We start from the raw sequence: 23,285 nt of genomic DNA, 5'->3' as shown, positions 1-23,285 counted from the left end.
CAGGGTGCAGGCAGGGCCGAATGGGGTGCAGGCAGGGTGCAGGCGGGGTGCAGGCAGGGTGCAAGCACAGTGCTAGTGGTCTGCAGGCAGGGTGCTAGCAAGCTGCAGGCATGACCGTTGGATGGGGTGCAGGCAGGGTGTTAGCGGGGAGCAGGCGGGGTGCAGACTTGATACAGGCAGGGTGCAGGTGGGGTCGGATGGGGTGCTAGCAGGGAGCAGGCGGGGTGCAGGCAGGGTGCTAGCAGCGTGCAGGCGGGGTCAGGTGGGGTACGAGCATGCTACAGGCAGGGTGCAGGCAAGGTGCAAGGCACGATACAGGCAGGACAGCCCCGCTCCCCGCTCCCCGGCTGTGCCATTACGTTGCCACAATTGAATCCGCAGCGGCTGCTCGGGAACGACCAGAGGTCACTTTCCAAATATAGCCATCTCCTGCCGGGCGGCGGGCGGGCGAGGGGCCGGGGGGCCCGGGGGGCCGCAGCCCGGCGCCCCGCCGCCCCCTCCCTCCCGGTGCCCGCCGCCGGCCCCGGCCCGCCCGCGCCCCGGCTCCCACCTGCGCTCCGCGGCTCCTGCGCGCTGCGGGCGCGCCCGGCGCTGCGCCCCGCTCGGCTCCGCCCGGCTCGGCCCGGCCCCGCTGCGCTCCCCACGGCCCGGCCCGGCTCAGCCCGGCCCCGCTCCGCTCCGCCCGGCGCGGCTGGGCTCGGCACCGCGCAGTGCCGCTGCCGCAGAGAACAGCTGAGCCGAGCCGGGCGCCGGGGCCGGCACAGCCCCCCCGCGGCGGGCACCGGGAGGGGGGGGGGCCCGGCCCGGCCCCGCCTGCCCCGCACCCTGCCCGGCCCCCGGCCTGCCCCCCCGGCTCTGCCCGCAGGGATGGGGTCAGCCCTGGCACAGCCAGCCCTCGCTCCCTCCCCAAAAAAGGGGGGCCCAAGGGTGCCCGCAGCCCCCCCGGCACGGCGCACGGGAGCCCCTCGGCCCAGCGCTGCACGGGGCTGGGGGCCAGAGAAGCCCCTTTGCCCCCTCCTGCCGGGCAGCGTCTTCCCAAAGCATTGGGGGAAACCAGCCCTCGACACCCCCCCGGCTGCCATCACCCCCGGGGTCACCTCTGCCCGGGGCTCAGGCGGGACACAGGGCTGCTGGGCATCCCGCAGGGCTGCGACCCTGCGTGGGTCCCCCCGCACCCTGGGGCCCATCCAGCCCCGCGGAGACCATGGCCATGGGCTGGCCCCAGGGCTCCCGACACCCACAGCACCCTGTGGGCTCGCTGCCTCCCCCCAGGAGCAAGGGGGCTGCAACCCCATGGGGGTGAGCCCACGTCAGCCCCGGCCCCGCATAACGGGATGGTTACAGGCACATTCAGAAGCCAGATTTGGGATTTAGCAGAGCCCAGCCCTGCAGGGATGCCCTGGCCCAAGGGGATTAAGGGATTGTAGGGCTCGGGGACCCATGGCGGGGGGAGCCGTGGTTCCTGGAAAGGCAGCAAAGCCCTGGACCCTAGAAGGGCACCGAGCGGAGCCGGACGAGCATTGGCTGAGCTGGGCAGGAGGGGGCAGCTGGCAAAAAGGCAGGGAAAAGGTGACATCCTTGCTTGCCCGGCCAAAGGGGTGGCGGGGAGGGAGCGGGGTGCAGAAGCACCCCCTGCCTGCCCCATGCCACATGGCCCTGGCTTGCTCTGCCCTTGGAGCTTGGGGACAGAGTGAGCCCTGTGTCCTATGTCCCCAACTCCAAGCCACATCCCCAGCAAGTGGAGAAAAGGTCCCGGGAAACCTTTCCCCAGCTGGTGCTGGGGGGAGTGGGAAGGGATGGGGCCTCTGTCATGGTTTAATCCCAGCCGGCAACTAAGCCCCACACAGCCGCTCGCTCACTCCCCCCCATGTGGGGTGGGGGAGAGAATCGGAAGAGTAAAAGTGAGAAAACTCGTGGGTTGAGATAAAGACAGTTTAATAGGGAAAGTGAAAGCTGCGCACAGAAGGAAAGCAAACCAAGGAATTCCTTCACCACTTCCCATCAGCAGGCGGGTGTTCAGCCATCTCCAGGAAAGCAGGGCTCCATCACGGGTAACGGTGACTTGGGAAGGCAAACGCCATCACTCCGAACATCCCACCCTTCCTCCTTCTTCCCCCAGCTTTACATGCTGAGCATGACGTCATGTGGTATGGGATGTCCCTTTGGTCATTGGGGTCAGCTGTCCCGGCCGTGTCCCCTCCCAACTCCTCGCTGGTGGGGAGGGGTGAGGAGCAGAAAAGGCCTTGACTCTGTGTAAGCACTGCTCAGCAGGAACGAAAACATCCCTGTGTTACCAACACTGTTGCCAGCACAAATCCAAAACATGGCCCCGTACTAGCTGCTATGGAGAAGATCAGCTCTATCCCAGCCAAAACCAGCACAGCACCCCAGGGACACTGCCAGCCCCGCTATGCCCCGCAGCGATGGCCCTGCACCTCTGCCCCCACACCCTGGTGCCCGCTCAGCCCTGGCCCAGCAGGAAGCTTCATGGAGGCACGGTGAAGCTAAGCTCCGGGGGATTTGGCTCTCTCCGTACCCCCTTGCTCGCAGCAAGCCCAGGGGGAGCCCGCAGAGACCTTTGCGCCAAGTCTTCTTGCCACGACAGGGGACACGATGGAGCAAAACCAACTCACCTGAGAGGGGCTGTTTCCCAACGCAGAGATCCACTTGTGCTGCGGTTATTCGGTGCTTGGATTCAGCTCAGCTCCTTGGCCAGCCATGGTGGGTCTGGTCCAGGGTCCCTGCTAAAACCTGGCATCCCCCTTGGAGCTTAAAACCCCAGGACCCTCCCCACAGCTCCTCTGCCTGCAGCAGTGCAGCGAGGGAACCCGCGGAGTCCCGACAGCCAGGTATTTTATACACACAACGCCTGGCACCCTCCCTGCAACCGCAGCAGGAGCTGGGAGAGCATCTGCTTGGGCGCAGAGCTCCTCAGCCCCTGTACGGGTCACTTGGGACAGGATGGGTCCATCTACGCTTCTGGCAGGGGATGCAAGTGAACAACCCCGCTCTGGCTCCCCAGACCCCCGCTGCCGCCCCGTGCTCCGACAGCAAGCGCGGGTCACGCATCGCCCCCAGTCCCGATCCCAAACAGGAGGCAGCACGCCCACATCATCTTCAAAATAAAACTTTATTCATTCGGTAACAAGAACATTGAATCTGCACATCAGTGCACAAGTTCACATTTAAAAACAGCTGAGCACATCGGTCATAAAGTCTTTAGGGGGAAAGGGGACGATCCCAGCCACCAAGCAAGATCCAGGAGGGGCAGACAGAAGCGCTCCCCTCTCCGGTTTGCAACTCCACTGCCAGCCGTCCCCGAGGGCTCATGCTCCAGCACACGGTGCGGCCGGACTGCCCAGCCCTGGGGCGATCCCTACAAACCAGCGCACGGACGTCACATCTCCACACAGGAAAATAAAAGGCACTGGCACCTACTTTTGTGCCAACAGAGATGTCTGCAGCGTGGGCGGGCTGTTAGCACCTCCGGTGGCACTGCCAGAGGGTGACCGAGAGCCCAGCCCGGACCCCACCTGCGCCAGGCCAGCGCCCGCCTCTGCCCCACGCCAGCAAGGGCTCCGGGGGTCCCTCCCTTAGGGAGACGCGTGGGAGTTTGCCTGGAGCTAGGACCAGATTAAGGCAGGATGCACCACAACGGGAGCGGGGGGCCTGCGGCGGGTATGGCTTCCTCCAGCCGCCGGGCACTGAGCCCCGGGCAGGTGCAGTGCCCCGGTGCCCATGTCGATTCCCAGCGCCTCGCTGCTCCCAGGAGGGAGCCGGAGCTGGGGTGGGATACCTTCCACCGGGCCTTTGCTGGCAGAGGGACATGGAGTTTATCCCTGCCCCGTTTAACATCCAAGTGAGCCAGAAGCGGCATCACCTCCTGACCCCCCTGCCGCCCGCTGGGACCGTGCCCCCCGGAAAGGGCCAAAAGGGAGAGATTTGTACATGTCACAAGTTCTCAAGCAGACCGGACACACGCACACACACACACCATCGAGTGCAACAGAACGCAGTGTAAAAACCAGTTTCACGCACACGCTATCCGTTTGTGCAAGGCTCACACGTTACAGTACAGCCGGAGGTCGGGCGGGCAAGGGGGAGGCGATGGCTGAGATATTGTACAGGAGTCAATGTAAACAATAAAGCGTCCTCCGAGACGGCTTTGCAAGAGACCAAAAGAACAGTTGCTTTGTACAAAAATGCCCTTAAAACAACACGTTTCTCCTAAAGCCCCTCAATCAGCAAGAGCTTGTCAGCCGCCGAGTGCTCTGGAGCTGCTGCTCCCTCCCATCCCGGGAAGGTGCTGCTCCCCGCGGTGCTCGGCAGGTCACAAGAAACTCTTGTGGGGTGGCCACAGGGACCAGGAGCAAGCCACCACCCACCCATGAGCCACCAGCATGGAGAAGGGACAACCGTCCCCAGGCAGAGACCTCAGATGCCAGGGGCTTAGTGGCTTCATTGCCCAGACACTGGCCAAGGAGGACCCAGGGTCCCCGGAGAGCTGCATCCGACATGTCCCTCCAGCCCGTTCCCCTTTCTGCCGCCCAGGTCAGAGCCTCCAGACCTCCAAGGCCTTCATAACTCTGCAAAAGAACCACTTTCCCCGCCTCCCTCTGCCTCTCCACAGGCTTCCCAGAGAAAAACCACAGTTGTGCTGGGCCAGAGCAGATGACAAGGGGACACCAAAGCACCTCGAGGGCCTTTGCCCCTTTGCGGCTCACCCCAGCTGAAGCACCCAGACAGCAGTAGAGTATTGGAAGGATGCAGCATTTCTGGTCTGCATAGAAGAGTCTTCCTATAGGGCATTTCTCCTGAGATCAAGCTGGGCAAAAAAACCCGACCCCTTCCTCCTCCTCCCTTCTCAAGGGAACAAATTATACACAGGGCTTTCCCCTCCCAAGCAGATCCTTGTCACCAGGACATGGTGCCAGGCAAGCATGCTCCCTCCAACGCAGGCAGGCTTGGTGGCACCCCATCCCTTCTGCCCGTGGAGGGGCAGGCAGACGCGCCCTTGGGGTCAGGAACGGTGGGGGAGGCAAGGACTGAAATCGTCCTTCACAAGATGACATGAGCCACTTGGCCTTTCCACACTGCCTGCCCAGCTCCGAAGCCAGGTGGAGCTGGCTAGGAGAAGCCAAATGTCTTTCAGCGTCCCAAAGAAGTATCTGGCCTCCTGGGCCAGGGACTTGGGTGACTTCTAGTGACTGAAATGTCCTGGGATGACGTGCTATTTGACCCAAGACAGGGCCCTGCTGGGCTACTTCGGGCTGCGCTCCAGCCTGCGGCTAGCACGGGTGGCAACCCCAGCAGAGCTAAAGCCCCTCGGAAGGGGAGGGACGAAGCGCATGTTGGTGCTGGGGAAGGACAGACACGCTGACGGCCCCATGCCCGGGCTGCAGGCATGCAGGCTCTGCAAGGCAGTGCGGGAGGATCCCTGGGAGCTACAGGAGGGCGGCGAGGTGGGATTACCTTGCAAACTGCTAGTCTATCCTCTGCTGCTGGCTGCGGGCAAGCTGGGGGGTTACGGACACCCCTTCCCCAGGGCAGATGCACGCTGCTTCCCAATATTCCACAGCGCTCCGGTGCCGTGCGCTCCTCTCCGGCTCAAGATGAGCTCGTCCCACCGGAGCCCGCAAGGCTCTGCAGCATCAGCGCTGCTTTCTAGGCACGGCCCTGTCTGCTGCTCCTCCCACACCGCATCCTCTCCGTGCTGGGCTTTCAGCAGCTGGAGCCATTCTGCATCTTCTCTCCGCTTCGCTCCTCCCCGGAGGGCAGGTCTGGGCCAGAGCCAAGCACCAGCGCAGACACGCTCTTCTGCCACAGACCTGCCACGGGACTGCAGACAGGACCCAGAGCTCTCCTGCAACCGCCAAGTGCCTTTCTCTCTGCTCCTACAGCACACATACAATTTGCTGATATGCACGGCTGGAAGTGAGGAGCTTTGATTTAGCCAAACTGCTCGGGAACCATAAAATTAATTTGCTGAAATTTGGAGCAGACCCTTCAAACGCAAGTTCTTTGGGGAAGCAAGAACCTGCCGAATGGCTCAGAGCATCCGACGGCTTTCCACGTCTGACTGGCACTTCTGAAACCCAGCTTCAAGCGGGAGGGAGACGGGCAGATACGCAGCCCCCCTCCCGCAGTGGGGTAATGGGGGTTCACGCAGGACTGGAGGAGAAGGGACACATTTGGCAAAGGCTGGCATCGAGGCTCACTTTTGGAAAGGGAAGACAGCTTACAATGTCAAATCCACTCCCATTTCTGTGCAGATTACAATGAACAGCACTGAGTTTGAGTAAGGTGGTTTTGTTTTCCAGTTTACAGAATGCAGTCTTGCCCTTTTTAAAAAAAAAAACAAAAAACAAACCAAAACCATAGAAACAACAAAAAAAAAATTCTATATAAATACCATATATACAATTTAGGCAAAAAAAGAAAAAAAAAGAAAAAAATTCCAGAAAAGATCTTCCCTCCAGGTCAAATGTTAGGAGTGACAGCAGAGAGGACAAAGCTTTGCATTCAGTAGGGGCAATACGTCATTAACAATTATAACGGCCTCTAGGTTTGGGAGCGACCAGAAGTGCCTGTGAGCGTGGCAGAGGGGAGAGGAAAAGTCAGGCAGCACGAGACGAGAACAGCTTTTGGGCAGAGGGGAGGCAGCAGGAGGGCAGAGGACAGATGATATGGCCGTGAACTTGGAAGGCCCACAGCAGTATTCAAGTAATGGGAGGGTTAAAACCCTAACGAGGCGTTTGTTTTAAAAGAACACTCTGGCTTTGGGGCTCTCCTCCTCTCACCAGCTGATCTGGGGCAGCAGAGGAGAGGTGAGCTTGGCAGCTCGTGGAGAAGCTCTGCTCCACCTCACCAGAAAATGGGGGCCTCTGCATGACCCACACCAGGAGGTGAGCGCTGATCGCGGTGCCAGGCTGCCCAGGGTTTTCAGAGCCCGTCCGTCGGGAGGATTTACCCCTGTGCGCTCCTTTTGGGGATGCACCAGCCAAACCGAGCCCGGGGGGGTTGTCCTGAAGCAGCTTTGTGAGTCATCTGCCAGCATCGTGGAGTTCCAGTTTGCAGAAATAAAAGAAAGGCCAAACAAAGGGACCTTGGCACAGCCTTCACATTTACGGGGGCTCTCACCCCAACAACCGCCCAGCACCACTTTGAGGCATGGGGAAAATTCAAGTTAGAAACTAGGACCTGGTTCTAAGCAAAACTCCACCTGGCCAAAGCAAGCCAACATAAATTCTCACATGATAAAGGTGTTCTTTTAAAACAAACTAACAAAAAAAAAAAGAACATTTGAGGTTATCCGAGTTAAAAAACTTAAAAAAAACCCAAACAGTCCTGCAGTCAGAGTCACACACAGAAGAACCAACCCACACCTACATGCGCCAGGAACAGTAAAATGACAATATATATAAAATTAACCAATAAAGTGCATGTTCCTTATATTACACCTGCCCCTTGCATGAACGCAACACCACGGGTTCTCAGTAAGAAATCACAGCCGAGGGCTCAGGATCACATAGTATTGTAGAGGGGATTGGTTGTCCGCTTTTTATCATTGGTCTTTTTGAGCCTCCTCAGAGGGTGAGTTCTCCCGTGCTGCTGCCGGGGTGCGACAGCCAGACCTCGAGCCGGAGACAAGGAGTCCAGGACCTGCACCTGGAGCAGGGGAGGACCCTCCTCGGAGCTAGTCCATGTCGGATCCGTGCTGGAAAACAAACTCTGCTGGCTGGAGCCGCACTCTTTGGCGTACTGAGCTAGCGGCCTCTCCACTGGCTTGCTCTGGGCAATGCACTCAGCTGTTCTGAGCTGTTCCACAAAATGCTTAGCGGGCTCTGGGGAGGAAAGGTGATGCTTTCCACACACACCTTCCGAGCCCCTCTCCAACCTCCCCCTGCAAAAACCTCGACCGAGGGCAACGCAGGTGAAAAGCACTGGGTTGGCATCGGAAGAGGCTGACTCCCTCTCGGATAAGTCGTCCTTGGAGAGGTCCAGGCAGTCCAGTTTGGCCAAGGATGCCGAGCGTTTCATGTGGGAGGGTGTGGTGAGCCCTGCGTGCCGGATCCGAGCCTCTATTTCCTTCGTTCGCTGCTTGACCAGCCCGGGGCTGTTGCTGCACTCCTCCACGCTGTGGCTGCTGGAGCTGTGGGGGAGGCCGTAGCACAGGAAAGAGATGTCCAGAAGGTCCATGTTTTCAGCGCGTTGGCTGGTGAAGTCCTCACCACTCAGCTGCCTCGACGTGCCGGCACCCCCCCTGCAGAGAGGCTTGGGGCTGTCCCTGAACGGGAGAGTCGTGTCTCCCTCGATGCCACATGGCATGACCGGCTCATCGTCTGTACCCGTGCTCTGCTCAGTGACGCCTTCCAGGTGAATTACGTAGGGGTAAGAAGAGCGATCTAGGCTGGCCGAAGGCGTAGAGGTCACCTGGGCAGAGGGAGAAGCAGCACCGAGGTGAACAGATAACCCATCACCTTCCTCGGTGGGGCTGCCCACAGTGAAGGTGGCCTGCTTGTGTACCGCATGCTCCGGCAGTGAGAGATTTACCAGCGTCAGAGCTCTGAGACAGGTTGGTGCCTTCTCTGAGCACAACGAAGGGTTCAAGTTTTCATCTAAAGACGGGATAGCTGTGGCCAGCCCGCCCTGCTCACAGCTTGCGTTGGGGCGCTCTGCAGACTTGACTGTGGGAGTGTATTCGATGACTTCAATTCTCTTTGGGAGAAGGGAGGGCAAGGATGGCTCCTCCGTCCCATCAAATGAGACCACTGTCCTGCACCCTTGTGCTGTTCCCTCCTGCCCCGGGCTGGGCTCTGCAGGCAGGGACTCCTGTGCAGAGGAGGCGAGGGGCGCAGGCAGGTGTCTGCCTGCAGGCAGCTCTGCCCCGGGAGGCAGCAGCAGCTCCTCAGTGCCTGCACCCCGCACCTTATCGCCCTCCGGAGCCAGCTCCAGGGGCGGCTCCTCGCTCTTCCCTCGTGGCAGGAGCTCGGCAGCAGGAGAGTCATTCCTGGAGTTCTTGCGGGTCGGTAAGATGCAGACCGGGGACGCGTGCTGGTGCTCTTGCTCCTGTCTCAAGCGCTCCTCGAACTCCAGGGTGGCTCGCCGGACGGAGCCGGGGCACCATTTGGGCTCAGGGTTGATAGAGCCACGAGGCTCTTGCTGCTCCCCCCCAGGGCTGCTTTCCTCCAGGTCTGATTTACCAGAAGACGGCTGCAGGGAGGGGGCAGCTTCTTGCTCAGTTTGCAGAGGGTCCTTCTCCTTTTCCTGGTGTCCAGCACAGGCTCCTTCGCTCTGTTCCACCCTTTCCGAAGCCCAAATCGCCTCCACTGGCAGGTCATGCACCGTGTTCCTCTTTGGTGTCTGGGTGAGGTTGGCTGAAGCTTCCTTCTGCTGGGCAGGTCCCGCTCCCTGGTTGATTGACTCGATCTCTGTGATAATTTCCTTCACAGAAATGGCATTTTCCGAGTGGGATCTCGTGAGATGGCCTGCGCTGGGCAGCTCAGGGACCTCCTGCAACACAGAAACAGGAGAATTACAAAGTGGATCAGCTGTGCTGACACAGAGCAAATGACAGCACCTTGAAGGAAATGGGAGTGCATGTGCCAGTGTGTGGGTATAGATTACAAGTGCCGTGATCACTTAATGTAGACGCATTATTGTCTCTGGGACTGCATTTAACATATTCCAGGCTGGATTTTCACCTAGACTCAGATTTAAGAACTTTTGTTTAATTGCCACGAATTCCAAGGGAAATTTAGTCTTTTTTTTTTTTTTTTTTAAATAAAGAAAACTCCAGTTAACAAAAAAAAAAATCCTTATGCTGCTAAAACTGCAGTTTGGAACTGAAAACGTGAAAGATTCTGCTCACGTATGGGAGCGAACAGAAGTACAGCATAAAGAATGACCGAGTGCTGAAATGCTCTGTTTCCCGGAGGAAAATGGCCAGAGAGGCTCCCCCATCCGCACAGATGCTCTTTCTGCCAAATCACTGGAGAGAGCATTGGCCTATTATATTTGGAAGAGCCTTATTGCCTCACATGGAGATGGAAAAGATTCAAACAATGCAGCATGGAATTTAAATAAGAGAGGCTCCCAGAAAACGATAGCCCCGGACATCATCAATCCCTGTGAGAGCCCCGGAGGGTGGAAAGCAATTATAAGAGCAAGGTACTTCAATTCAGAGGTTACTAAATTTTGCCTGGAACATCTCTCTATCCAGGAGAGAAGTGAGCCTTGACGTGCCTGATCCCATCACCCCAGGCCTGGACAGGCTTGTTCTACTCCTCCAGCAGTGGAAGCTCTACATCTGCCTTGATTTACTATCCCAATGCTGGTGCTTCCCAACCAGGGAAAGGTGCCAGTTTTGTCCCCTTCTTTGGTGGATTTCTCAAGTCAGATAAATACCCGCGCAGGTTCGGGATGCTGGCTGGCCTCGGCTGTTCAGGGTTCAGCTGCCTTAGTGGGTCAAGTCCCACCTATCTGCTCTCCTGATGGAAAACTCAAAAATAAGTTTCTCATGAGAACAGCACAGCAGGTCAGGTCAAGGTCGACTCAGCCAGTGCCCTGCCATTGCCAGCAAACAGATGTTTAAGGAAAAAGTGAAGAAAAGGGCAAGTACCTAAAAGTGAAGAAAAGGGGAAGCATCTAGCAACCCCTCCCCAAACGGCTGCCCTGTTCAGTGAAAGCCAGGACTAGAAAATGCCCTGTCCACAGCAACCTCACAGCAAGAGAACTACAGATAGGTTCGAGCAGCAGTTCCTAAAAAAACGAGCAAGTTATTTTAACCTTTTGTTGTTCTTCATCTGTGGAAGAGTCATCCGATGCCTGAGGAGAGTTTCCAGAGCTGTTCCTTCGAGCATCTGCACCCCCGTCAGCAGCAGGCGGCACTTCCAGCACGGGCGTCCTGGAGACCCCGTTCCTTCCACTCCCTTGCTCCTCCATCCTGGAATGGGAGCAGGTGCGCGATCGGCTCTCCTGCGAAAGCTCCACAAATTTCTCCAAAGCGCTGAAGAAATCAATCCTGTCTGTACTGAGGTCTGTCACTTCAGGCTGGGGATTCTGTTGGAGATTCGGGGAATTTTGGTTTGGGGATTGGGGAAAGTCTTTTAAGCACGAAGTGAATTCTTCCATGGGAACCAAGTGCACGTTCACATCAGGCTTAAGGGCATCTTTTTCTAGATCATCCACTGTCAAATCAGGAAACCCTGTTATTTCCAAGGGGTGCTGGAGTTGCATTAAGGCCTCAGAAGCATGGCGGTTATCAGGGGGGACAGAGTCTGCACAACATCCTGCTGTACAGCCATTGATATTGTTCAGGTTCAGCTTGTCCTCCATCTGCTCAGCATGGAAGTCTCGACATGTAAACTCTAGGCGGATCCTCCTCTCCTTCACACACATCTCCTCGATCATGTTTGCATCCTCTGGGAGCTGCTGCTCCCTGTCGAGCTCGGCTGAGTAGATGGGAGACATCGGCTGCTGATTGTCGTTGGTCTTCGCCTCTGAGATCTGGTCGGCCGAGGTGGTGATCTCCTTTTTGTTCAGCTCCAGCCCAGACTTGCAGATGGGCTCGTGATGGTCTGAGAGGTCACTGTCTGAGTGCGAGCGCCACAGTTTATTATGCCGCTGTTTGCTGTGGGGAAAAGCAAATGAAAACATTGAGTAGTGTTTTCACACACCAGAGCCAGACCCACCTTGTTGTAAGAGGATGCAACCTACATGAAAAACCGTGCCAAATACTGGAGTCATTTACCACAACTGCAGCTTCACCTAAACAGTTCAGGGCCAAACCTGCTGCTGGGGAAGTTGATCCAGTAACAAGCCACTTTCCAGTAGCTAAATCCCACGGCACCATTCTGCTCCACACACACGTATTTCCCAGCAGTATTTTATCAGTCTACTCAATAAACGCAATGTTTAATTGACTACAGAATTTGGTCCTTTCTCAGCCAGCAAGCACTTTTCCATTTGCTAGCAAGTGAGCAATGACCAGAAGAGACAGGGTCCCCAGTCCTGGACGTAAGTGGATAGTGGACACTGAATGAAGTCCAATTTGCCTCGTGGCTCCTTCTTTGAATAGCTTCAGTGATCAATAACTGGTTCTGGTAATCAAGGAGGTAGGGTGGGGTGAGTGGATGTGGGTGTGGGTGCATGTAAAACACAGAAGACGTCCTCAACAGTTAACAAGCAGCCCAAAACACCACCTGCCTTTCATGGGAAGGAAGCTCAAGAGTTCTCCAGCTCTTGGAAAGCCCCTTTAGGAAGGTCTGAGCAGTCACAAGGCCAAGCGACTGCCAGCAGCATTGCACCACCTTCCTTATCTCCACCTGCCAAAAAACCCAGCCCATGCCCCTGGGCTTACAGACAGCAAAGGAGGCAACTTCTCCCAGTGAAACCACACCAGGTAGCCATGTCTGCAAGGGCTTTGCTGAGTGACCATGGCCACAGGGCTGTGCTTCCACCATTTGCCCCTAGGAGGAGAGCAGATACCACAAAAAGGTCCTTGGATCTGCAGGAGACCTTGCAAAACCCCTCCAGTCCCTTGCTAGTGTGAGCAGGTGCTCCCAGACACATCCACTGGTTGCAGTAAGTTAGTTAACAGACGCTGTTGAACTAATTACAATGCACCAGTTTAGCTGTGGGTGCCCAACAGCTAAGGAAAATAATCCATCGCAGATTTAGCTTTTTAACCCCATAATCAGCTACAACCTTCACGTACGACACAGGGAAGAATCAGGTCCTTTCAGAGGAGAGGAGGGTCAAGACTAGAAGCCAAAGGCATTGCTCTGGGGTGCACGTGCTCTGTCTCTAATGGGTTTTGGAGCAAAGTTTGACACTGGCAGCAGAACCAGGTTGTTGCTGAGGCTCTGCACGGGATGCCAAAGATTTCCCACGTCTCTGCTCAAGTAACCTGGGGAGAAGTTGTTGATGTTTTCTGAGGGCACTTCCCACCCTGGAGCTTCAGTGCTCAAATCCAGCACTCTGCTGCGCATCTGATCTTCAAAGGCAAAATTACCCTCACACATGAACAAATCAGACTTGCCTAGCACAGCCTTGATCTGAGAATCAAAACAGATGTCAACAACCGCTGGCAGAGGTGTATTGTATTAACTTTTAATCTCACACCTCCTCCAGTCTTGCAACCTGCAAGAGGTGCTAAAAGCAGGGTCAGAGAACAGGAGCCCACAGCCACCTCTTGACCTTCCTGGGCAGCGTTCCTGGCACCAGGGAGAACAGCCCACGGCAGCCCAGGCGTTCGGTGTGCCAGGCACGGCAGAAGGTCTGGGGGTAGCACCAGGGCTGGCCAGCTTGTGTCCACCAGGAGTCCCCCGCATCTCCCACCACACTGCAGCCAGCTCTCCAGGCGCCGGTATAAAGCTACTGCTGTTGATTCACAAGTTGCACAAGGCACAGGGGATCCCAAACACTGTTTTCCTGTAACTTATCCATAACTAACAAAAGAAACAGGGCTGGCTCAGCCTTTCTGTGTCTATCACCAGAGGGATGGGACAGTTTAACTAACCCCAGGAAGTACGACAGTCCCAAAGAGCAAAACACACTTCTTGTTGTGACTAAAAGCAGGCAGGGGGTTTTCATTCTACGATTGGAAAACATATCCCAGTTGCTATAACCCCAACACAAAACCGTAACTAGATAGTGCGAACACATGGCTGCCCTCACATACCTTCCCTCTGAAATCGGAGCGGTCACATGAGCGTGAATCTGTCGGTTTTTTGTTTTTGTTTTTTTTACCTGTCCTGGAATACCGCAGCAATAAACAAGGCAGCCAGAGGCCAGAGGGCACAGCTAAGTAACACAGAGAAGAAGGAGGAGAAAAAGCAGTTTGGAGCTGAGAAAGGAACCTCATAAAGAGGGCCCATTTCTGCAGCACAGCGAGGCCATTCCTTGCTTCAGTGAAGCTTCGCTTACTGCAGGCTTTTTAGTCCTACACACAGATGTAATGCACTGCTCTTGCATTTTTTAAAGCCTCACGAGTAATCCTGTTCGTGCCATTGTATGGGGACTTCCAGAGTAGGTCAGGAGCAGTGGTGTGCTTAAGTGGGAGGGGAGCCAAACACCATATAAATGATGGCAGCAAGAAAGATTTACCTCCTGAAACATAAATTATTGGAAGACAGGAAAAAAAAAATACCCTTAACCAAAATGTTTGTACAGGGTGGCTTTGCAGGTGTGCCATCAATGACCAGACTGACAGATGACCTAAACCAACTGCAGGGCTGAGGGCCTGAAGATGTGATATACCAGCTGCTACCAGCCCAGGGCTCCTCACAGGTGTTCACCAACTTGTTGCAAAGGACACTGGCATGCTTCTCCCACCTGAAAAGCTGCTTTTCCTCCAACCAGTCTACCTCAGTGAGATCTAATTTCCCAGTCTGCCCAATGCTACATAGCACACCACACTGGTCAGGTCACCTCTAGCTCAGAGTTAAGCACTGACCTTTATTAACTGGTGCCAGCAGCACGTTTGGTGTTATACGAGGCATCAAAGGCAGGTGTGGTGTCTGTCTCGAAGGATTTCAGTCCAGAAGGGCACAATGCCTTAAAATATCTATGCCACTGTGACCTATCCTGAGACTCGATACTACTTGGCTGTTTTTTCAGAGAGAAAGAGGGTCATTATGGCAGTCAACATTTGGGGAGCACGGGGAGAACAAAGCAGGAATGGGAAGAGGTGGAGGACTAAGATCCTGTGTGTGCACCTGATCAGGGAATAAGCTGGAGGAGCCCCCAGGTTGCTAATCTGTGCAGAGAGGGAAAGAGGAAGCACACTTCAGTGACAAAAGGAGTTTACATCAGGGATTTGGTGTAAAAATTGGGAATTCAGACCTGATGGCACCTCTGCCATCAGACTGCTGGGAGCAGGTGGAGAGCAAAGGAGGAACGATAAACCATTAGCACAGAAAAAGGGAAGGGAGGTCTTCACAAGTGGATAGGACAGACCCAAAGGGACAAAACCAAGCAGAGGACAGCGGTGAGAAGTGTGCCCTAAAGAGAGCACATGAGTACCTGAGTTGCTGTAAAGAACAGCGTAAGGCGGGCACCTTTCAACGGCACTAAGAAGCTATGAAATAATTACTTTGGTCAAAACATGCTAAGAGCTTCCTCCTGTGGCAGGAGGCTCAGCTTGGGTAATTCTGCTTGCTTCAGATCTGCTCCTGGCAAAGCACACCAGGATCCTAAACAAAATACCGTAATCTGGTGAAACACAAAGTATCACTACCTCCTTCCAGCTGATCACGTGAAGACATTGCTTAATACAGCTTACAAGTGGATTTCTCAGAAACATGCAATATTTATGTCTTTTTGCTAATCAGGTGATAGGCTTGGGATTACAACACACTTGCCCATACCCAGGCCCAGCTCCAGACCAGCCTCAGGACCCCACGCAGGAATAAACACGGCTGTTGCAATGCACAGAACACCCTGTCCCCTCCCCTAACACCAGCACTTACCGAAGGGATCTAAATAAAACCAGACCAGCTGCCGAGGCGGGGCATGTTCAACTTACAGGGAACTGTAAGGCTGCGGTGGAGACAAAGCGAGTTCCCTGCCAAGCGATGTTACAAGCAATGGGGACATCATTTATCTCTGCTGGAGTCTGCACAGCTCCGAACGCTGCATTCGGATGGCAGTTCACGGGATGCTACTCTCCAAAAAACAGCCATCCTGGAAGCCAAACTGCCTCCTAAAAGCTCTATATTACACTCACTTTCCCAGGCTCAGCTGAGATAACCCATGAAAACAGAGTGCTATCTCTCCCAAGACAATCACGAGCTTACATAATGCAGTGGTGGAAGTTCTAATTCAAATAATGGAGTCAATCATGTAAGTGTTATGCCTTAACATGTATCTTGCACTCACCTGGCCAGCAGGATCCCTTGGTATTCCTCCAGCTGCCGCATAAAGCTGGGGTTGGGCTTGGTGACGGTGCGCCGTTCCTTCACATAGTCGTAAGCCCTGTCCAGGTTCCAGCCATACTCCTTCATGGCGTAGGCGATCACCGTGGACGCTGAGCGGCTCACTCCCATCTTGCAGTGCACCAGGCACTTAGAACCGTTTTTCCTGAAGCAGGAGAAAGACAAAAGAGGATCATTAAATAGAAAACACTGCTGCTGAGAAGCTTAAGAAAATAGCAACTTCTTTACCAGGGCATTATCAAACACATTTTCAACACTGTGGCCAGAGCTGAAGTCTGGGATGTGATGTGATAATCCAATTTACAAACTGGAGCAAGACATGCAAAGAAAGAGAAGAACAAGGTCTTAATATTCTTAACAGATTTTGTTACAACAGCTCTTCTGAAGCTTTTAATCGCAAAGTGGACAAACATCAGTTGTTTGCAGAGATCTATGAAGACTGCTAAAGACTAATATGGCATCCTTGAACTCAGCCCAAATGCCCTACTGGTATCAAGCAGTATTCCAAGTAAAAAGGGCATCTATCACACAAAGATGGCGTCACAGTTTAGAAACACAACCCTGCAAGATACTGAGCAGTTCAGGGCAGCCCCTAGCGCAGAGATGTTCTTCTACTGCAAATTTTTGACGGCGTATTATTGGGTTTGGCAATTGGCTGAACAAGACCAACATTGCTTTAGTCAGGTGTTTGAAACCCCACCTAGCCTCCAGCCGTATCTCTCGAGACACCAGGAGGTGCAAATCCAGCCAAAAGCCCCATGGACCAACCTGGCAGATTTTTCTTGACGCCACCATTTCTTAGGACTGTCTATAGGTAGAAAGCTCACCCGCCGACCCCGCTCTGTTTATAACAGTCCTTCAGCTTGGTACCCGTCCAAATGCAAGCAAGTGGAAAAGATGACCTCCCCATGGCTGGAGGCGGAGACGGGAGCAGTGCAGCACCCTGCTGAAATCAGATGGAAGATCCTTCGGCTTTAATTTGTTTTTCAAGGCAAACAGTGCCTTTGAGTGCAACGAGCAGCTACTCTGCTTGGTGAGGCTGGTATAGAGTCTGAAAGGGCAGCCAGCACTCTGCTCCAAGGAGTTAAAAAACATTTGCCACGGAGGAAGGCTACGGCCCTTCTCTGTGAACTCCGTGTGCTGGGCAGCACTGGCACGGAGCAGGCTGAGAGAACTTGGGTTTGGCACCTTCAATTTTCTCCTTTAAGTGCTAGGTTTTCTGGATTGGCAGCCATGTGAAGTTCCCACAGGACAAACCCGGAGGCCACAGAGCACACACAGCTGTGGGCCACGACAAGCTCAGACCTCAGCTGCTCGCAGCTCTCTGAGCCTGTACCTGCATCCACGCTCAGACACTCAGAGATGCTGGCACCGTTTGGGGTACACTGGGCTACAGCAGCCTTTAGACTGCTCTAAGACTTTCTCAACTTTGCAAATCAAATTAGTCAAAACATTGCAATGCTTTTGGTGATAAAAAAGACCCAAGCAGACAGGGCAAACAAGGGGGTACAGTAATTGCCCCAATTTGGAAGATTATTAACTTACATCACCTCATACACAGTACTGAGGCCCAATCGTTTAAACCCCAATGGAAAATATTCTGCTCAGGAGAATACTTCTGAAGATGACAACAATTCAAAATCACTACTTAAGGAAATACAATGATGTCTTTTAAAGAAACCTTCTTAAATAAAATAAGTCTTGAGCCATACTCAAACAAATCAGCTTTTAAAGGCTATGAGAACTTGCAAGCACCAGCTATGGTTAAGAGATGACAGACTTCTATAATGGAAATAATACTTTAACGGCAACATATGCCAAACTGCTGACCAGTTTTCCCCTAAGAAGGCTGCTGAATTAACTGGAGACAGCTCATGTAACTGGGATGCAGTTCTTTGCAGTAAAAAGGCCCTACTTTCAGCATCCACTACCAGATTATTCACTGTAACTGACAGCTCAGAGACCTACACAGGCATTTACTCCTGTTAAAGGGAAGAGTTTACTCTGGAGCATTACACTACAAGAAATCACTTCCAGACTGTGGGCTTCGTCGTACAACCTCACAATGCAGGGAACAGCTTATGTTTGTGTTTGGCTTGTAAGGTTTTGCTTCTTATTTTTGTTAAATCGTGCTTGATTTGTTACTGCCCTTTCCTCCCACCAGCACCTCCATTCCATTTCCTAAACAGCAGGCAAACTGTTAGCTCTCTAGTACAAGAATGATCTCCTCCACTGTTTGCCTGGACTGCAACTGGGCAGAAACCCCTCACTAGTCCTGCCTGCTCCTTGTACAAGCACCTGCAAGAATGAAGATTTGTGGAAGGCAACTCTAACACTTAAGACAGAAACTACAAAGTGAAAATGCTTTGATCCTAGGTAGGCAAGGAGGAAAAGTAGTTAAGAAAATCAGTAGGAAAATATAAAATGCTTAGTATACATCTTCTAACTGTGTTTGTTCTGTTCTGAAAAGACTTACTTTGCCTTGGAGATGAATTTGTAGGTGTCATTCCAATACGCCAGAAGATCTGTTGCTTCTTCATCATATACCCGAATATTATGGTACTCGAAGAGCCCAGGGAAGAAGTTATCTATTTCTCGAGTCACATTCAAGATATATCGCACCCTGCACAGAAACAGACAGCAGATAAAAATGCAGAGCGTGCAGAACACAGCAAGTTCAGAGAGATATCACAGCTGCTACACAACAGCCTTGCCTTGCTTTGCAAGTGGCAAAACTCAAAAGCATTTGAAGTTGCAGTCTTGAACACACCTCCTTGGAAACCAGGACTTAATGCAAGGAAGCAGCAGCTAACAGACAAAAGGTTTTGCTGAGCAATTTAGAGCTTAGCCTCCGATAAAAGGGCTTCCATTCATACTGGACAGAAACTTCCTCTACAGTATGTCAGGTTAGACTGCTTGCCCACCATCTCTCTATTCTAAGTGTTAGCAACGTTCGTGATACAGGAGCTTCTGCACAGACTGTTCAATTAGTGTTTGGACACTTTCTTAAAGCCCATTTGTGAATCTCTCCTCCTGCTGCACCAACAACACAGGCATATTGAAGGCATAAGCTCGTGAGCAACACCATAGTTAAACAAATGCATAAAATAACTACAGAGAGATGTAACAGACAATGAGCCACTGGGGAGGATTTATTTCTTATCCCTAGATTTTCTGGAAAGGAAACTGCTAGAGAAAGCATATGGTATTTATGTACACTATATCCAGTATTTTTAGCCCTGAGGGTTACTCATAAGATGCTTATGAACTGCACTCATGCTGGGATATCAGACAGAACAAGAGCACCGCAAGGGAGTGACATCCCTTTTCCCTAGCAGGTATGATATCGGTGGCAGTCAAGCAGGACCTGTCTGACCCAAGGAAACTGCTGCAGATCCTGAGCTGAATGAGGAGTCAATTTTGCCAGGCTGATTCTCCGAGGTACAGAAGTATGCTATCAATTCAATTCAGCATAGTGCTTAGTTTTTTCCACTGTATTGGCACAAATAAGCCAAACCCATTAATAATGATTTAATTGCAAAATCTTGGTGCTAGATCCACCTGGTCTAGAGAAAGGACACTCCAAGCTTAAGCCTGAAAGGTAGAAAGGGCAGGAGACAGAGGAACCCATCAGTGCAAAGCCTGAGAGCTACAGGACTTTACTTCCTACTGGGCCCCACTCAAAGCAACAAATGCTCTTTTAAATATTTTCCTTCCTGCTGCAGTCCGGAGGTCCAGACTCGAAAGCGCCTCTGTAATCGTGAGACCTCAGTCCAGAACAACGGGCTGGAGCAGAAGGCACAGAGCCAACTACGCAGCATCCAGTTAAGTAATTGTAGCTTTTTGCTACTTATAGCTATGAGATTGCTGGCTTCCTTTGTTCGCCGAGGTCAGGGAAGAAGATTCTTTTACTTTAGGGTGCCTGTTTGTGGGACGTGGAGTTTGGAGGAAGTAAGAGCTTGTTCAGATCTGCAAACCCTTTAGTAAGACTCAGGTTACATAGCAGGTATGGAACAGAGTTTGTTGCATAGACAAGTGTTGAGGCCAGGCTCTTGCTTTTAAGCTGATGGCCTGAGGCTACTTACCCTCTGTTCTGCAAGTCTTCCAAATTGGAGGCGTTCCATTCCGAGCCCTGCAGGGAAAACATGCAAAGGGACACATCAGCCAAAAGGAAGGCACGGCCAGACAACTGATGGAGGGAGGGCTTGTCACCAGTGAACTGGAAGAGGAAGCTGGCCACCCAAGTGTTGGAGAGCTGGGCGTCTTTTGAGTAAAGGGGTACACAGAAGAGTGGTAACAGGGCTGATGTTCAGCACCTTACCTCACCCCATTAACCAGATGTATTCTGAAGCAACAGGCAGCTCTGGAAAGCAGGAGCCCAGCACCATATGCTGGCACTTCCTGCAAACCGCTGACAAAACAACCTCAGCAAAGATGAGACCACTCCACCCTTTCCCCGGAGGCTGCTGCCAGCTCTACCCCACAGAAGAGAGACTGCCTGCATTTAAAAACCGTCCAGGTGCTCTTTATACATGAAACACCCATCTCACACATCAAAGGCAGCAACACCGTAAGCTCACTTGGGTTACACCTCTTTTCCCCACGTTCAAAGCCTGTGTAAGCAGAGAAACACACACATTTAACCCTGGCTAGCTGCTCCTCTGCAGCACATGCAGGGCCTCCAAGCTGCTCGCTTCCTGCTCAAACACATAAACCCTGACTGAGGACAAAACCACTCAGACAAAGGCTTCCTTCACAAATTAAGGTGCAAAGCTATCTGCTTCCCTGCCCCTAAATAGCTCCTAAGTAGAAAGACGGTTCAGATGAAGGAGTAAGCAAGAGGGACCCAGGCAGCACTACCATTACCAGCAGAACAGCACTGCTCATGGCTGCTCCCACGGCACGGGCTTCCACATTGCCCCGGGGCCAGGAGAGGCATAGCCAGCGCAAGCCGGCCCTTGGAGCGTATCCACCGCCTGCCTGCAAACCCCGTCAGCCTGAGAGCAAGAACCTCCCAGTCTCGCAGAAGCAGCAGTGTCCACCCAGAGGATGGGTTGCTGCTTGCCCCAGAAAGCGTGCATAGGTACCCCGTGTCCGAGATGGGGGAGCTCCAAGAGCTCTGACTCACAGGCACGTGCTTGCGCCCATGACAGCGCTTGCAGAAAAGTCCTGAGCACTCACAGCCTGCGTCTAGATGTACACGCACAAGAAAGGGCTGCGTTACTATTCTTGTAGCTGTTGGGGATAAGTCTGTTGTCTTGTCTTGACACTTTAGGAATACAGCAAACAAAAAGCAGCTGATTCTTCCCAAACTGAACTACTTTCTAAGAGATATTATCATAATGAGGTCACCATTCAAGGGTTCAGCATAGATGGGACTCTGAATTTCAAGCAGAATAAAGGGGCAAACGTTACATGCCATGGTAGCCCAGATTTCAATAGAATCCATTGCCTTCAGCCACAGATCAGGTCAATCCCAGCAAAGTCCAGAGCTGTGCATGATCTGAAGGAGGACTATGGGGGCTCTTGCTATTCAATGTCTGCCAACAAACATATCTTGATCCCTGCTGTATTTACCCTAGTCCCCCAGAGTTAGTTAGCTTCATGTTATCTCTTTCTGGACAAGGAAGAATAATTTAATTCAGGCCTGGGAACCACCAGTTTCCACAGGTATGGAGAACAACGCTGCAGTGGTGAAAAAGTCTTTTCTCCTGTCCTTTGACCCACAATCACCAACATCATCAGGTCTCTTATTTCCTGCTTAATTATTTTTTAGCACTCGCTAAGTGGGATCCCACAGGGCTCTTGCCTCCACCTGGAAGGAAATAGCTCCATGCCTTCCAGAGACTTCACTGTACGACTTTGCCTTGCAGTATACACGCTCCTGAATTAAGCTTGTGCCCAGCCCGAGCAGCACTGCTCCTCACCACAGAGAGCTGCTTTGCAAATACTTCTATTCCACACACATCAGCCACAGCTCTTCTCCTTGGTGCTGCCTGTAAGCCTCGTTTTAAGGTCTTGTTCCCATTAAATGCACTCAGAGCCAAGACTCCAAGCCCTGCAGCGGACTGAACTGCCTCTACTGCTTTTCACTAGCACTGTAAGTCTGTAACAGGTCTCTCTCTCACATAGTCTGCAAAAAAAAAATCCATTACATTGTAGGTACTTTAAGTTTCCTGGCTGTACCCCACCACAATTTCTTGGGAGCGCTCACATTAACATACACCATCCCTTCTGAGCCACGGCACTAAGCTTCAGGAAACTGGGAGAGGCCCTCTCCATTTGGAAAGACCAGCTGGTCCAAGAGGAACGGCTTTGTTTAAAGTTGAGCCAACCTCATAGGCTAGACAGCCCAACCAAACCTGCGTCCGTTGCTTCAGGGCTGGGAAATCCAGCAGAGCACTGACTCACCAGAAGGAGGTGCAGTAATTAGACAGGCCCCAGCAGCAATGAAAGGCAACTAAGCAAGTAAAACATTAAAAGGCAAAATGGTTATGTTTCCTTAAGTGACTTATCTGCAGGATTCTTTAAGCTCCTCTGTTCCTCCTGGATCACATGAACTCAGAGCTTTCCATGTTACAAGAGTGTCATTCCACCTGAATGTTACACAGCTCCCCTCCCTCTTTGCTGTAGTCGTGCCCTTCACAAACACACATATACTCCAAGAACTTGCCATGTGGGTACTCTGAACAGTTAAGCTACGAAACTGGTCTTACATCAATGGGAAACAGCCTTGAAAACCAGTTAGAATTAAGACTCTTTCCCTTCCATCCTCTAGTGACAGAGTCTACAGCTTGGCTAGTGTTGCACGGCAAAGTTTAGTACAGCCAAGAAGCCAGGCTGCTCTTGTTCAACAGCATTAGTGTCTTGTGTCTTGCTTAAGAGTACGTGACCCCAGGATCAGCCAATCTCTCCTTCAGAGTTCCTTTAAGTTCCTCCAGAGACCCCTGTGTCAACCAAGACATAGTGAGAAGTGTTAGGTGTGTTTACGCTTGAATTCACTGTTAGACTTACCAAAAAGACATGATCAAATATCTGTGTGGGGCTGTCCATCTGCCCAAGGATCACTATCATTTCATTGTCAATGAACTCTTTGAACTCCCGCAGGTTACACACCATCTGCATCTCCAGCTCGGTGCGTATCTGGGTGGGGAGGAGGAACACAAGGAAGCCACGTGAAGTTTTAGTTCCGGCCTTTCTTCACAGCATAAAGTACAGAGCTGCTCTCTCACCACTCACCTCTTTTGACGTGATGTTCTCCAAATCTTTCTGCATCATGATCTCCCTTAACTTGGTCTTAATTAGTCGTTCGGTGCGTTCCCGCTCAGTTGGGCTATCAGAAGAAAG

At 52.8% G+C, this 23,285-nt stretch overlaps 1 protein-coding gene across 4 annotated transcripts in view; it reads right to left on the bottom strand.

Annotated features, from left to right (window-relative positions):
* Positions 1-3,111: 3,111 nt before the first annotated feature.
* Positions 3,112-23,285, bottom strand: part of SSH2 (slingshot protein phosphatase 2) — a 103,524-nt gene continuing 83,350 nt past the window's right edge. For all 4 annotated transcript variants that reach the window (XM_075168626.1, XM_075168623.1, XM_075168625.1 and 1 more), the window contains 7 exons: positions 23,178-23,271; positions 22,953-23,081; positions 20,024-20,070; positions 18,415-18,561; positions 15,883-16,083; positions 10,789-11,632; positions 3,112-9,513 (listed from right to left, as the gene is read on the bottom strand). In XM_075168626.1, coding sequence (XP_075024727.1) covers positions 7,525-9,513; positions 10,789-11,632; positions 15,883-16,083; positions 18,415-18,561; positions 20,024-20,070; positions 22,953-23,081; positions 23,178-23,271 — 3,451 coding nt within the window. In that variant the 3' untranslated portion in view covers positions 3,112-7,524. The remainder of the gene's footprint in view (positions 9,514-10,788; positions 11,633-15,882; positions 16,084-18,414; positions 18,562-20,023; positions 20,071-22,952; positions 23,082-23,177; positions 23,272-23,285) is intronic.

The sequence above is a fragment of the Calonectris borealis genome, chromosome 19, assembly GCF_964195595.1.
Source record: "Calonectris borealis chromosome 19, bCalBor7.hap1.2, whole genome shotgun sequence".
Classification (NCBI taxonomy): domain Eukaryota; kingdom Metazoa; phylum Chordata; class Aves; order Procellariiformes; family Procellariidae; genus Calonectris; species Calonectris borealis.
Note: the sequence above shows the minus strand (reverse complement) of the source record. Positions and strands in the feature narration are given on the sequence as shown.